This window comes from Crocodylus porosus, unplaced genomic scaffold (assembly GCF_001723895.1).
Source record: "Crocodylus porosus isolate Cpor-Errol unplaced genomic scaffold, CroPor_comp1, whole genome shotgun sequence".
Classification (NCBI taxonomy): Eukaryota; Metazoa; Chordata; order Crocodylia; family Crocodylidae; genus Crocodylus; species Crocodylus porosus.
The window spans coordinates 9,159,298-9,175,166 of record NW_017728947.1 but is presented as its reverse complement, the minus strand read 5'-3'; the positions used below and the strand labels follow the sequence as shown (position 1 = coordinate 9,175,166).

The window sequence follows — 15,869 nt, the reverse complement described above, 5'->3', positions numbered from 1 at the left end:
TGTCTGCCTCAGTTTCCAGCCCCAGCCTACCTTAAGTAACCCAACTCTCAGGTCCTTAGCTAGCTTCTCTCTAGTCTACCGGTTCTAATACCAGTTCTGGCAACTTTCACTCCCTACACTTTAACTCTCTCTCACCTTAACCTTTCCCCAAGTATCCCAGGTACCCCAAGCACACACATACACACTGTACCATCTAAGTTAGGAACTTACCTGTGTGTATGTGTAGGTGGGCTATATGTGTGTGAACTGGTGAGTGTGTGTGTGTATATATATGTCATTGTGTGCATGACATATGAATTAGTGATCTGTGTATGTGTACTGAATGTGTGGGTATGGACAATTGATTTTTGTCTAACTTTTAGGGTGTATAGTGTATGTGTTTGAATTGGTAATAGGTATGCATGTACCTAGGCTGGTTTGGATGTGTATGTGCCTGAGTTGGTAGTGCATGTGTGTGTATGCACCTAATTGATTTGTGTGTTTGTTTATGTGCAATTGTGTCACACCCTCCTGTCTAACAGCGCAATATTGAGATCCTGAGAGTTGGCCTGACCCCACAAGGCAACAGAGCCTAAATAATTTCTACTCTTGCTGAGCTGGCAATAAATATCACTGGGTGCATCTACACGAGACATTTACTGTGGAGCTGCCAAATTAGCTCCATAGTAAATGTCTCCATGTCTACACATGTGCCCCTGTTAGGGCACACAAAACTAATAAACTCCAGAGCAGGCTGCTTCTTGTACATAAAAGCACGAGCCTGCTCAGGAATTTTTTCATGCACAGCAGTTCATGTGTAGATACTGCCTGGCTGGCTGGGATGAGGATGTTTCAGTGCAGGGTCTGTATGCTGGCTAGCTCCACCCTGAAGCAGCCTTGTGCCCTAGCCAGGCCCTCCACATCACACTGAGCCCAGTCAGAGCAGCCCTGGGCTGCTGCCAGCTGGAACTGCTCTGACCAGGCTCAATGTGCTGAGCATGAATAAACTCTGGAGCAATATACTCCAGAGCAGGGGTAGGCAAACCCCAGCACATGTGCCAGAGTATGGCACATAAACGCATTTTGCTTGGCATGCATGCCTCAGGGCAGACAGTGGGGAAGAGGCTGGGGTTGCACTGCCACAACAAAGATCAGGCCCCTCGTGGCTGCCCTATCACCCACCCTGGCACACCAACATCTTACAAGTTGAGGTTATGGGTGTTTCTGACACTCTGCCCCAAAGAACCAGAACACTTCTCACAATTTTAATTGTATCAAAAGTAAAATACTATCTTGGTTTTATTCATGGTCCATGATGAGCTGATTCATTTTTCCAATTTATTTTCAGATGCTGGAGTTGAAAACTCAATGGATATTTGCAAATTACTTAATTAAACAGTGCTCACTACATTTTTAGAAAAAGGCTCGGATGGGTTTTCCCATATTTCATCCTAATCAACTCACTAAAAAATCTAGAGGTCTCATCTTGGCCTATGCTATGCCCCCCCTCCCCCTCCCGTATCAGGGTAGAGGGCCAAAGAACTAATACCTAATAATGGATATCTCAGGATAGCTCACTGTGGATCTCCAGGTAGAAATGTCAGCGTAATCAACTATATAGGTAATTCTTTCACAGCCTTCTCTTCCCCTGCTTCTGAGCTGAGGAGGGGCTATGACTAGACAGGATTGTAGTTCAGTGATCCCCAACTGGTTTAAACTGGAACAGTCCTGAGACTGCCACTCAGGCAAATCCAATGTGAATGGCAAGACAGCAAGGTGGCAGGAAAGCTTGGAAATTCAGTCTTCACTGCTAGTCCTCTGAGTACTCTATAGGAAGAGCTCTAACTGAAACATGTGAGAAGTTAAACAATGCAGTTTCCAAGTATAAGAATAAAGGCCACAAGATAACGATGGATGGATGGATGGATAGATAATTATTTTTCAGATCGAAACCTTTGTTAAAAATTTCCCCCAACACATTCAATACATCTTTATACTCTACCTTCACTTTACCCACAAAACCAAGTGATGGAAATTGGGATATACATTATATGTCAGACAAATTGATCCCTATGAGTCCAGAAATTTAGCAGCAGGAGAATAATGGCAACATTAATTGCCACAGCTCTGAATGTGATGGCAATTAACACTTGCCCCATTCCTCAGCTTCCAAATGCCTGGATAAATGGGGAGTCCTTCTGCTTGGCCGACATGGCCCTGCATACCAGACTGGGTTGGTACATGGAGCTCGTCCATAGCCAACACTGGCACACTAGGTCAGACCCAATATATGGCCCTGGAGCTGCCATGCCAGATCAGGCCTGGCACACTGGATCAAGCCAGGACATGGGGTCAGTCCATGGGCCCCATCTGGTGATCAGGGCTGGCAGCAGGCTCTGGAACAAACTCAGCTCCATATCTTCTACACTATCCAAGGTAAGATCTTTTTTTCTTCATGCTACCTTTAAATAACAGGAGGCATGTTACATTTAAGGGCAGGTATATGCAAGGAAATATACTCTGAGTCAGCTCCAAAGTACACTGAAGTCAACTGTAGTCTTTCATTCACATCAGTGGGCTTTGAACAAGGTCTCTTGCAACAAACAACAGTGTATTAAAATATCAGAGAATAGTAAATTATAGTAATTTATTTCCTATATTGGAACAAATCTGACTCGTCTCAGAATAAGAAAATGTTTATTGTACATTTCGTTTTGAGACCACTCAAGACTGAAGTCTATTTTTTCTTGGATTTCATTCTCTTGAAGAGCATCCTTTTGAATCAGTCCACATTGACCTTTCAAATATGATCTCCCTGAAGACACTGATGGAAATTCTTTGTCACAGCTAAGTAAGTTTTTCCTTTTCTGCTATGATGAAAGCCTAGTGCTGTTTTTAGTCATTTCAGACAGCCCACAGCTTTTTTTTTTAATGAAAAGCTGAGCCGCTCAAAAGTACACTTCATCCCTCTCAGACTGTAAATTCTACATTACAGCTATTGTAGCTTCAGTTCACGAAAGCATTTAGTTACATGCTTAAATTTATCCCTGTTCAGGGATTGACATTCAAGGAATTATGCATGTAGTAAAAGCAATATCTTAAATAGGGAGGCTTTCCTGAATCAAGAAGCCTTCTTAGGGCCATGAATAATGCTTGGCACATTCTGGGCATTACCCAAGTAAAAATAATAATATTACACAATGACATTCAAAGTAAGCGTTGAAAAATATACTACGAAGTAATGTTCTTTATGGATAAGTACAGACAGTCAAAAAGCCTGAGGGTGAATTGATTCAATCTTTCCAGGTTTCTGTAAACTGCCTAGATAGTCAGGTGATCACCCAATTTTCTGGCTCAGGCAGGGGGAGTAAAGCCCCCACAGTGGGCTTCCCCGCAGCCAGAACAATCACCCAGCTACCCCCCTCCTCAGCTAGCAGGCCACCTGAGGAGGGAGTGAGGGGGGACAGCCTCTCCCCCCCTCCCCCCCCCAAAAAAAATCTCTGGACCATCAGCCAGGCTGGGCTGGCATGGGAGGAAGCCCACAGTGGAGGCCGTTTCCTCCCCCCCACCCAGTTGGCCTGCCAGCTGGGGAAAGCACATAGCAAGGTAACTATCCCAGCTCCTGACTTGGGTGGGGGGGAGTAAAGCCCCCATTGTGAGCTTTTCCAGGCCAATTCCCCCAGTAGAGGAGGTGGCAGGGCCAGGGGAATCCACTAGGAGTGGGCTGCCAAGGATCCTACAGCTGGGGCACAGCTGCCTTGCTCTGCTGGAGCAGAGAGCACAGCCCATGGCTGCACAGCATTCTGGGATGCTGGAGGATTGTGAGTTAAGTTGAATTGGGAGGGGATCTGGGACAGAAGTTCCATAAACTGGGTTGATCTAAATCAGTTAAGTCTGATACTACAGCCATCAAGGTTTATTTTAAACCAGTTTCAGCTAGTTTGAAAGTGGTTTAAGTGCACTGAACTTCTGGTCTGTTACAGGTTTAAACTGGTTCCTGATCACTCAAAATTGGTTTATGTGTAGCTTCTGTCCTTAGCTTAAAGGTTAGGGACTAACCAATGCACAGTTACTTAAGGACTGACCCAAAACCTACTGAACTCAATGGAAATACTCCCAAGAACTATAGATCAGATTCATCAAGATATTCTGAATGGTACCTGTGAATGGCTGGGTCTATTCCTGTTTCCAACATGATGAACAATCCCAAAGATGCAAAGTGGACCGGCAAATCCAAGCAAGTCTGCGAGAATACGGAATGTGCTGCTGAGAATTAGTGGCTTCCCAAACGCAGAGCAGAGAGCACGCCAAATTGACTTGGATCCTTGGGGATATTGAGATCTTTTGTTCTGTCCAGAATTTTAAAAAAGCACATAAATATTACCCATAAATAATTTTTGTTATATTAAATTCAAATTGAGGATACTTTGCAGGTATTTTTCAAAGTCTGATTTCCTTCCAACGCTCATTATCAGCCCCTGGTAATTGGTCCTGGATGAATAATTTGCCATTCTTGCATTCCCTTGGAGTAGAGAATTAACTGGCATTTACTGTACTGCCCTAGAAGGAGCACTGAAAAGCAGAGTTCTACTCACTGCTATACAGTTTCATGGGATAAGTTTGTTTGTAGTAGCAAACTTGGCCTCCACATGGAAAGATGGAGCCACAGTAATCTTTCTTCTCCCCCTTCCAGCCACCAAAGAAGTAGGGTAGAGGTGGTATCTGCCTATCCTTTACCTCAAAGACAGAAATCTTTCAAAGCCCTCCCAAAGGTTGCACATGAATAAATGGGGGAGGCTCTTCATTACATGCCATCCCCCTGGTTTCAGATTCTTACTGGGAAGAATTCCACACTTTTTCATACCTTTTGTGCTTCAAAAGCCTCATTAAGGCGAACATAATTGGTCAGAGCTCTCATAGCAATAGGCAGCTTGCCTATGGTTTTCATGTCTATTGGCTTTTTATGGGCAGTCTTGATGAACGTGTTCATCCACCAGTATGTTCCTTTGGAGAGCAAATTCACAAACGGCTGAAGAAATCTGACTCCAAGGTCCTGGAGATCCTCAGGAGGCTTTACTTCTTTGGGATTTTTGAAGAAAACATATCTCTGAAATTGCACAAAGAATCACAGTAAACACAGAGAAAAGAGAAGAGAAAATAAATATTTATGGAATGTGATAGTGAGGGAAAAGACAGGAATACACAACCACTGAGTAAAAGACTTGGACTTTCAAAGGACCCAAATTAAATGAGCTGCCAAATCTGAACCAAATTCAATAAGAGATAAAAGTCCAGTCTTCTTAAATGCTTTCCAAAATTCTGGCCAAAAAAGTAACATTTATATAAGACTATTTTGCCAGTTCTGTAAAATGCTCATTAAAAAGCTTTGAGTTTGCATCAAAAGCCATTGAAGTTGGACTGGATTTGATACTAACAAGTATTTCTCCCATTTAAATCAATAAAAGACCCAGAACCTAGACCAATATTTCCTGCTCTCAATATTCTGAATATGGAACATATAATAAAGCAGTAATGTGCTCATCATAATAAATGAGTAATATGCTTATTATATGCAGTATATTTAATAATGGGCTCAGTTAGTACTAGGGATTCCTGTTCAAATGCAGATTAAAAAATGGCCCATTATTACTTCTTCATACTATTATTTCTTCTTCTCAGCTATTTGGTAACATGGGATATAATACACTGTGTTGAACTGTAATTGTGCAGTTTACTCTGTCAATTAGATATCCTTGGAACTGAAAAAGGATATAGACTTGACCTGAATTCAATGGGTGCATCTACATGAGATGATTACTGTGGAGTTGCTTAATCAGCTCCACAGTAAACATCTTGTGTCTGTGTGCTGTGTTACTAGCATGGAGGAAGCTAATTAACTCTGCAGCAGGACAGTACTTGTAAATCCTACAGCAATGCATGTGTAGATGTTGGAGGGCTGACTGGAGCATGATGATGCTTCAGTGCAGGGGCTGCCTGCCAGCTAGACTTGCCCCAGGCAGCCCCTCTGCAGCATGTTAAGCTGGCTGCTGACTCCCTGGGCCCCTGACCAGGTTGTGGGGGGCTGCTACTCCAATCTGGCTAAAAGCACTGTGGCCCCAGGTGCATGTGCAAATGGTATGTCTGGGAGCAATAAACTCTGGTGTGACATGCACCAGTTTATTGCTGCCCATTAACTGCACATGTAGATGAGCCCACTGGCTGCGTCTGCACAAGATGCTGACTGCGCAGTTGTTACTTTGCAGCCATTTAGTACTTGCATACACAAGTACTAAATGACTGCACAGTAACTGGAGTTACTGCTTAGTAGCGCCCCAGAATGGCTTTTTGGTGACACTGACTGCACAGTAGCTCATTACTATTGTGCAGTAGCTTGTTACTACTGCACAACAGCATTGTGTCATGCTTCATGCCATGTAATGTTACTGCATGGTAGTAATGAGCTACTGTGCTGTGGTAAACAACATTTATTAACTGCAGGTACAGTCTATGTTAAGCTTTTTGTATCTTGCTGGATGCATCTACATGTGCAAGCTACATGTGTAGTTTACTGTGGAGCAAACCCATGCTGGGCAGATGTCTACATGTGCACGTATCGGGGAGCAGTCTGGAGAGGGCTGCTCCCCCCCTGCTCTGCCCCACTGCAGCATCCAGGGGAAACTCCAGGCTCCCCCTGGATGCCCGGCCAGGCTGGCAGGGTACATGGGGCCAGGAGACAGCTCTCTCCTGGCAGGGGCTGGGAGATTGCTCCCTGCCTCAGGGAGCTGCCTGCTGCTGGGGTGGCCTCTGATGGCACAGCCTAGGCTGGGACAATGTCCCACTGCCCTGGCAGCAGGGAACTCCTGGCCCCAGCTCCCCAACTGGGGGCAGGCGGCTTGGAAAGAGGGGTGGGGGTAGGGGTGGAGCAGGCCCTGATCTGCCCATGGAGCAGCTAGCAGTGAGCCCCCAGCAGGAATCTCCGCCCAGCCTGGGGCTCACTGTTACCTGCCCCATGGACAGATTGGGGCAGGGGCCTGGGACCTGCTCCTCCCCTGCACCCCTTTTCAAGCCCTGTGACTTGATCGCCTGATATGGGCTGGGAAACAGCAACAGGGCTGGGATCTGCCCCAGGCCAGGACAGTTCCTGGGCTGTGCAGAGAAGTCGGCCTTAGCTGTCCAGAGCTAGCTGGGAATTTTTGTGTTTCAGGAAATTCCCAGCCATCTCCAGGCTGCACATGGAAACTTCCCCACACAACTCAAGCACTGGCTAGGACCTGTTCCAGTCTAAGGTAGGTCCCAGCTAGCTTCTGGCTGGATGGAGAACTCTCCTCGTGCAGGCAGATCCCAGCCCCAGCTCCATGATCAAAATGGGGACTGGGAGATTTTCTTCCTGCCCCAAGAGCTGCCTGCTGCCAGGATGGGTTCCAGGGGCAAAGCCTGGGCTGGGACAATGTTCCCAGGGCCTAGCAGCAGGGAGCTCCTGGCCCTGGCTCTGCAACTGTGGAAAAGGGGCTGGGAGCTCCCCGATGCCACAGCACGGGGACACTGTCCCTGCCTGGAGACTGCAGCCCACCCTGGTAGCAGGCAACTCATGGAGGCAGGGAGCAATCCCCTGCCCTGTGCTGCCCAGCAGCAAATTTTCTCCTGGTCAGCCATCTATGTACTTACTGCACAGTAGCAACTCTGCTGTTAATTTGCTACCTGCATTTGCAAATACAGGTACAAATTAATGGTGGAGTAGAGCAAATTATTGCATTGTAAGGGACTGCATGTGTAGACCATGATGCTTACTGTGCAGTAATTTGCTCTACTGTGTAGTAAAGCATCTCATGCTGATACCACTGCTGAGACTGGTTTTCTCATTTGTCAGTACGATTTATACTTCTAACAGCACTCTTGAAATGAATAGGACTCTGCCTTAATTCAACAGCTCCTAGTTATCTTCAGCCATTATACAGTTAAAAGGAGTACAAATCTCTTACAAAACAGACAGTGTGACAGAGAGCTTCTATGTGCTTAAGCAATTTATGCATTGTGAACAATAGGTAAAAAACTGGGACCAAAGTCATGTTACTCAGTTAAGCAAATTATGCAGTTATCCAATACAAATGTAAGTGGACTACACTACATAATCATATTAAGCCAAATTCTGCGTTCACAAAATCACACGCAATGCCAGCAAAATCAACAAAGCTGAATGGGTATAAGTGAAAGCAAAATTCAATGGTTTCAGTTTTTGCTTCTCTAATAAGAGAGAGATATGTAGGTTTGAAAATTATTTAGCAGATATGTTCAGATCAGAAAATGACTATGAATTTTTGGCCTGAAACCTCTTGCTTGCATCATGTTCAAGAACAATAAACTCGTTTTTACAAGTAGGGCTTATATATCTTGATTTCAATCTGTTTGTACAATTTATTTTCTCCCCAGAAAGTAATTATCACTTGCTAGTAGAGAAAATGACCTTTTACCACCAATATCTTATTTTCATTTCTAATACTGATATTGTATCATTTGTGAGATTAAGATTAAAATTCCTATTAAACCTCCTGTCATCTGTTATACACTAAATTTTTTCTCTTCAGTGATTTCTTTTCCCTGGCCTTCTCCAACATAAACATATTTACACAAACACACACTCCACACTCCTTAAACTCCCTGTGGATGCAGGATGAGAGAACAAACATGATAGATATTAGGGGCATTGCTTAATGCAACTGTGGAAAGTTCTCCAGTACTGCAGTGATAAATAAGTGAGATGTAAGAACTGCACAGACCTGAAGCCTTTTCTAGTGGCTGGTTTAACTCAATGTTGTGTGCAAATATGTGTGGGGTGAAAGTGGCAGTAATGATTTTGGGTTGGATTTCACCTAGTAAACTCCAAAGCCATTTATTTATACAGGTTTTAAGGGTGGTCAGAATAAAAATGAAAAATTATCTGAAAAGACTCAACTTGCCTCAGTATCATGCTAAATCACATTCTATCTGCTCTGGGAAATTGGAAATGAGAGATACTACTTCAGTGTCTAGAGATGTTTTCTGATACCAAAGACAGTCCAGTTTACCGAGGTGTTCCCTGTACTATGATTGTTTTCAGAACAGTGAAGTTGTCATTCATAAATAACACCTGCATTAAAAAAATAAAATGGATTATATCTATCTGAATTGTAACTCTGTAGCAGAGTCAAAATAGTTTACATTAAAAATTAATTCAGTCTAACACGTTTAGGCTGGTGTTGCATTTTCAAATCTTTCCCAGTTTCAAAAACATGACATTAGTATCTTTCATGCAGAAAACACATTCAATACTTAATATTCGGGGGGGACGGGAAGGGCAGAATAAGAGTACTTGGAAATGAGACTTACCCTCACCCTGATGACATTAATCTCCACGGCTAGTAGCATTCCATATAGAATAACAAGGAGTCCAGTGAGGCAAAATCGGAGCTGAGAAAATCCAATGTTGTTATCACAGAACTTTACAAATTTGATGGTTTTGGTTATGAAAGCTAAGGTCCAATAGAACAACAAGGCTGCAAAGGGAAAAAAGAAAAGTCAAACAATGACGACTGCCATTGCAAAATTACAAGATATTATTACCAGTAAAAGTTCATGAAGTGGATCAAGCTACATGACCCAGGAAGTGTTGTTTTCCTTAGCAAAAGAGCAACCCAATTTCAATCCTTTAAATCCTAGGATGAAGCTTAGGCCCATTTCTGTTTCTGTTCCCTCTACGTAGGTTAACCCCTACAAAATATTGTAGAAAGGAGCTTTGCTGAAGAAGTTCTCCATCCACATGTGAATGGACACCAACTGGAAAGGAGTGGTATTCCCTCAGAGGTAGAGGCTGAAGGGACTGACCCCAAACCTGCTCGATGCCCCTCACATTTTTATTATAACGGTAGAATAATGGTAGGGTATCAATGTAGGATGGCCAAAAAAACCAAAACAAAACAAAGCAAAAAACAGGCACATGACTAAAACAGTAACATTTTTGTAGAGCACTGTTGTTCACAGAGCACTGAGGTGCCATGTTATAGCAGTTCTTGCCCAAATGTACTCAGGCTGCTGTCATTTATGGATAAATAATTCCCCCAACTTCTCTCTGATCATATAGGAACTCCAATCTGGAATGGATTCCTGTCATTCACTACATCATGCACTGACTCCTACCTGCTCTATTCATTGGAATAGCCTCACTAGTCAATGTGATTTATTAACTGTCGGCCGAACAATGTTTAAACCCATATTTGTTGTTAGACATTAATAACATAGCTGGATCTTCCTGTCTCACAGCACTGTGCATACCCCCTTTCAGAGTTCCTCTCCAGTTGACACATCCCCACCACTGAAATAGGACATCTGATCTATGGGGTTCCCCATGGGTCTGCAAAGTTAGCAGCAGGGGAGCAGTGGCAGCAATCTAGGACCATGGTAATTAATGCTGTCACCACTCCTCTGCCACCAAATTTCCAGACCCATGGGTAGTCATGCAGACCAGTTGACACAGCCCTGTATGTCAGATTGTGCAAGCACACGGTATCAATCCATGGCTCACTCTAGTGTGCAGGGTGGGCCAGTGCGCCAAATCGTACCCATGGATCAATCCTACACGCTGGCCCCACGCTGGATCCAGCCTGTGGACCAGGCTCACACCACTCATCCAGCCCAAGGGTTCTGGAAGTTGGAGCATGACTGTCAATTGGAGCACTTCTGCCTAGGCAGAAATCAGCTGTGGGGTTGGATAATACACCTGAACAATCCTGAATGTTCCATACAAATATCAAGTGATCTATAGCAAACAAGGCACCCCGAAGGGATCTGTATTTCTGAATAGAAAGAACTCCCAAGGGCAGCAATTAGTAACCACAATTAAATGGGTCATTTCAACTGTCTAGTTGTTACAAATGAATGGCTCTTTCCTTGGTCTTCAAGGTTTGGTTGACTAGAATGAAAGAAAATGCACAAATAAGGCTAGATCTTTAGAAACAACCTTTTGGGGACTGGGGCAGCTTAAGGGAAAGAAGAACAGAAGGGACACCTGTTCCTTTCCCACTTGCAGGATCACATCATCCCCCGTTCTTGAAGACTTCTTCTGCCTCCCCACCGTTTAGTGTTTCTCAACTTTTTTAGACTCATCCCCTGGGAAAAATGCTAGTTCTTAGTTTTCACTTGTTTTATTAGTGTGGAAAAATAATAATAGTAGTTTTTCTGCTGCAAAGAACTCAGAAAGCCCACAATTGGTCAGAATGAGTTTAATACACTACAGATCCCTACTTGAAATATTTGGCTTTACCTTGTGAATCATGGTTGCACACCTAAAGGTGCATCTACACGTCATTGTATGGCGATGTTGCCATGGTGCCATGTTTTAGTACTTTACTTGGGAAGTACCAAAGCATGGTGCAGTAATTGCACGTACTGTGCCATGCATGTGGTGCATGGTTAGACTTCACCGCTATTTCGCCATAGCAGTGTGCTAAAATGGGGGCGCACGCCACTATGGTGAAGTAGCTGCTGATCACGTGTAGACTTACGTGACCACTATGTCACCACTGTGTGTTGTAGAGCAACGTAGAGTGTCACTACGGTGAAGTAGGGCAACATGTAGACACACCCTAACAGTACTAACGTTACATAGAAACCTGGGTCACTCATGAAAGGTTTGCAAGGTACTCCAGGGTGCCATAGCACCTGGGTTGAGAATCAATGTTTTGATGCTTTAGGGTCCTGTATAATCTCTACCCTTCCTACATCAGTGCTATCGCATTATGCAACACACACAGCTGGCTCACAGGCTTCTCCTTAATACTCTCTCCAATCACTCTCAGCCTCTCACCTTTTTCATACTGGCCTCTGCACTTGGGGGAATCTGGAGGCAACAGGTTTTGTATTTTCTGAGGCCTAATGTTGGAGGAGACTAAAGTCACTGAGCACTCTCCTGTTTTACTTGAAAATCTCTGGGTGCTGACAGACGTGCATAAAGCATTATGAGTTAGAGCACCAGTACATTGCCTCCCTAGGCCAGTATGTTGCCTCCACAGACCCAACAGATGTTCTCCTGTTGGGGCGGGGGGAGAGAGCTGGGAAACTGAGCCTATCTGTCCCATGATCAGGGCTTGGCCGATACAATTTTGTGCTGCCCTCTCACCCTCTCACATCCTGTACTGTCTGCAGGAAGGGAGCAGGGAGGGAAGAGAAGAGGGGGAGCTGCAGGCTGCAGTTTTCCTGGCCTGAACTAAGGGAAGAGAGGCATGGGGGTGGGTGGAGGGAGGGGATAGCTGCTTGCTGGGGTGCTCCAGTCCACCACACCCCTACCTCCTTCCAGCTTAGACTGGGCAAACCCTAGTCTGCAGCTCCCCCTCCTCGTCCTCCAATCCCCCTCCCTTCCTAACGACAGAACCGGGGTGGGGCTGTGCTGCATCAGCCTAACCTCGCTCACTGATAACTGATCCCAGGGAACACAAGTTCCCTAAGGCGCTCCACTTTGCAGCACCTTCATCTGATCTTTCATTAGATAACAGTTAATTTGTTGTATGATCAGCCACTTTTAAAGTGTTCTGCAGCCATCCACACGTGTCACCGCACGAGTGTAGAGTGCTTTCAGGGGGCCCAATCATGCAACAAATATAACTTTTATCTGCACCCCCCCACAAGGTACCTAGAATCCTGCTTTTGCACATACATAGAATTGCCCAGTCTGAACAATTTATCACCAAGCTCCTCAAAAGCCCACCCACAAGCTAGGCATCCTCTAGCTTGGTCCCCTTCACTGCTCAGTCCTGGAGGTGTTCTCATAGCACACCTAACATACACCTATCCTCATAAAATGCAGGTGTGGACACTTTCTAAGATACGTTTTTTCCCCAAAGGTTCTACAGTGTAAAATGCAGAGGCACTCGTGAAAGCCAGGACAAGAACTCAAGACCACTCAGGTGCCCTAACCACTAGACTACAGTCATGCTTCTTGTTTGTTCTCTCCCTGGCCCTATGAATCATGCAATCTTTGCTGCACAGGGGCATAGCTTCAACAGGAGTGGTGGTTAACATCTTATAGCCTGGCAGTTAGGGCTTTCTTGGGTGGTGCTGAATGTGGACTTGAGTTTCTTTAGAATGACGAGGACACTGAGCCAGCTCCCTTTTCAGGCAAGTACTCAAAGTACTAGGGTAGTGGGGGCCACGCTTTTTGACAGGCATGCCACAAATTACCACTACACCCTCCCCAAGAGCCACTCTGATCCCCTTCCTTTGCCAGATCTGTTGTTCTACTTTCTGCTTCCTGACCTGCATAACCTGTCTGATCTCCTGCTCTCCTTTCTGCTTCTTGTCCTGTCTGCTGCTTGTCCCCTTCCTGATCTAACACATGCCACACAGAAGCTGTCTGAGCCACTCGTGCCACAGGCCGGCCACCCCTGTATTAGGATTTTATGTGAAATGTGACTGGTGGTGGTACCACACCCTGCTAAAGAAGCAGGGAGCCTTACTCAGTTCTTTGAAGGAAAGGTTATAAGCACCTACCCACAGGAGACTTTGGATTCCAGTTGACCAAAGGTATCTCCAGGAAGCTCTAAGCCAGATATCTAGGCCCCAAAGAGGGCTGGGATTTCAGTCAAACATAACACTTAATGTTCCCTATGGTCAGCTCTCCACTTAGCATACTAGCTGGCTTGAATCCCATTCCAAGGTGCCTAACTTTTCCCTATGCTCTGTGTAGGAGGCCTCGGCACTTAACACTGGGTTCTGGATCTATTGTGAGCAGCCTGATGCCTAAAAGCTAGTCACAGCAGATCCTAACATAAAGATCCTAAGTCCTTTATTGGATCTAGCCTAGTGTCTGCAAGATTTCATTTAAATGAACATGTTTTATTGAATTGGTCTGTCTCTGCTCAGAAAGAAGTCCTGTGCACTGGAGAATAGATAATAGGAAGGATATTCTATTTTGCAAGACAATAATTGAATTCTAATCTAGGAGCCTAAAGGCCAAGTAGTTTGTATTAATTAGAAAACTCAATTATGGCCAAGGATTCTGAGGCAGCTGTTCTGTTATGAATATGCGACATGGCAATATTTTATTAATTAAAAAAAATCCCTTTACCTTTCCAGCTGTGTTTGGAAACTCTAATTCCCTTTGTTACTTCACAAAATTCTTTTCACAACATGGTTATGTGTTTTTAAGGGTGGTTTTTAAAATCTGTGAATGAAAATAAAGATTCTAGAAGATTTTAAAAAGTGGGATCAGATACTAATGTACAATTACATATTCTACAAAACTGATGAAACTAAAAAGGGAGCTGAAACATGCATATTACCTAAGTGCTCCTACTTGTGGCAAGCATGCCAACAGGTTGACCAGCCCTGTTCTACAGTAGTCCTTTTCTGCAACACTATCAAGAGAGCAACAAATCTGGCATGATTAATGGAGATGGATGAAGAAGTTTTGAAACAACGCTTTGCAAAATGCAGATTCGTTGATATCAAAATGTTTTGTGGGGACATACATATGTCAACTCAACTTTGGCTGAGAAAGGTTTTTCAGGCCCAGATGGAATTTCTGGAAAAAAACCTGAGAAAGATTCACCCTAACCAGGAAACAGCCTTGTGGTCATAGCACTTGACTGGAATATGGGAGACCTAGGCTGAAGACCATGCTCCAAGGACTATTCATACAAAGCAGAGATAGTGGGAAAGAGCCTCTGCTTCACACCAGTTTCTACACTTTAGCAACTGTCTGCCTATTTAAGTATTGATTTTGCAATTTAATCCATGCAGCTGATGCCTGACATATGGATAGATCCTACTGGATTTCTGCATGGGCATTAAGATCCACTCAAGTGAATCATATATAAGGCACCTATTTATTTTACTAGAGAACTACATTTTTATCTTTTGGTAAGATTTTACCAATAAAAGATTCGGCTTCTTGTTACCCTTTTGTTGCAGCCAATTCTAAATTTATCAGATAAAAACAACTTTTACCTAGCTTCCAAATAGCACAATTCCTGTAGATTAGTGGTTCTCAAAGTTTTTAGACTCTGGGCACCCCTCCACAAACTTGGGGCATGGCTCCATAGAAAATGGCTGTTTTTAGTTTTCACTATTTTTTTACTACAGAAAAATTATAAAGCAATTCTTCTGTTCCAAAGAACTCAGACAGATCACATCACATCATAGTGTTTTTAACACTTTAGATTCTATTTATTTTGCAAATCATATTTGCACACCTAACAGTGCTAACATTGTGTGACATGCTGCAGAACTCTTGAAAGCACCTCAAGGGAACTCCAGGTGCTGAGGCACCTTGGTTAAGAATCACTGTAAAAACAGCAAAATGTTGCTTCTTGGCCACTTTGCACCCAACTGGGTCAATATCTGAGTCAAGCAATCCTTTAAAACATTGCTTACCTATATAAAATCATCATTAGCTATCTCTAGACTATGTCAATACTATGCTTTGTAAATTAAAATTGAAAGAGGCTGGCTAAGGATGAGTTGGTGTAGATGAGTACTGTATATATTTTTAAAAATTATTTTTTTCATATGCTGTCTTCCTAGCAGACAGCAGAAAAAAGCCAAAAAACAAACCACAACAGCATAGGATTAAAACAATTCAGATTAAGTAAAATGAAAGAATGATCTGGCAATTTCATTTTTCAGTCTAATTATTAGCTATATTTTCTTAATTATTATTACTATTTGTATATAAGCATTGCCCAGAGGCCTCATTCCGGATCAATGGGCTAGGTACCACAGAAAATGATAATACAAGAGACATCTCTTCAGGGATGGAACCACCATTCTCTGTGATGTAACAGCAGGAATGAAGAAGCCACACTGAATTATTAATCCCTGTTACTATTTGTAACAGGCTGGCCATGTTTGCTGGAAATTAGCCA

General features: G+C 43.7%; 1 protein-coding gene across 4 annotated transcripts in view; it reads right to left on the bottom strand.

Moving 5' to 3' along the window:
• The window catches only part of ABCC8 (ATP binding cassette subfamily C member 8), a 147,904-nt gene that overhangs the window by 121,415 nt on the left and 10,620 nt on the right, over positions 1–15,869 (bottom strand). For all 4 annotated transcript variants that reach the window (XM_019552028.1, XM_019552029.1, XM_019552031.1 and 1 more), the window contains 3 exons: positions 9,343–9,509; positions 4,844–5,086; positions 4,140–4,328 (listed from right to left, as the gene is read on the bottom strand). In XM_019552028.1, coding sequence (XP_019407573.1) covers positions 4,140–4,328; positions 4,844–5,086; positions 9,343–9,509 — 599 coding nt within the window. The remainder of the gene's footprint in view (positions 1–4,139; positions 4,329–4,843; positions 5,087–9,342; positions 9,510–15,869) is intronic.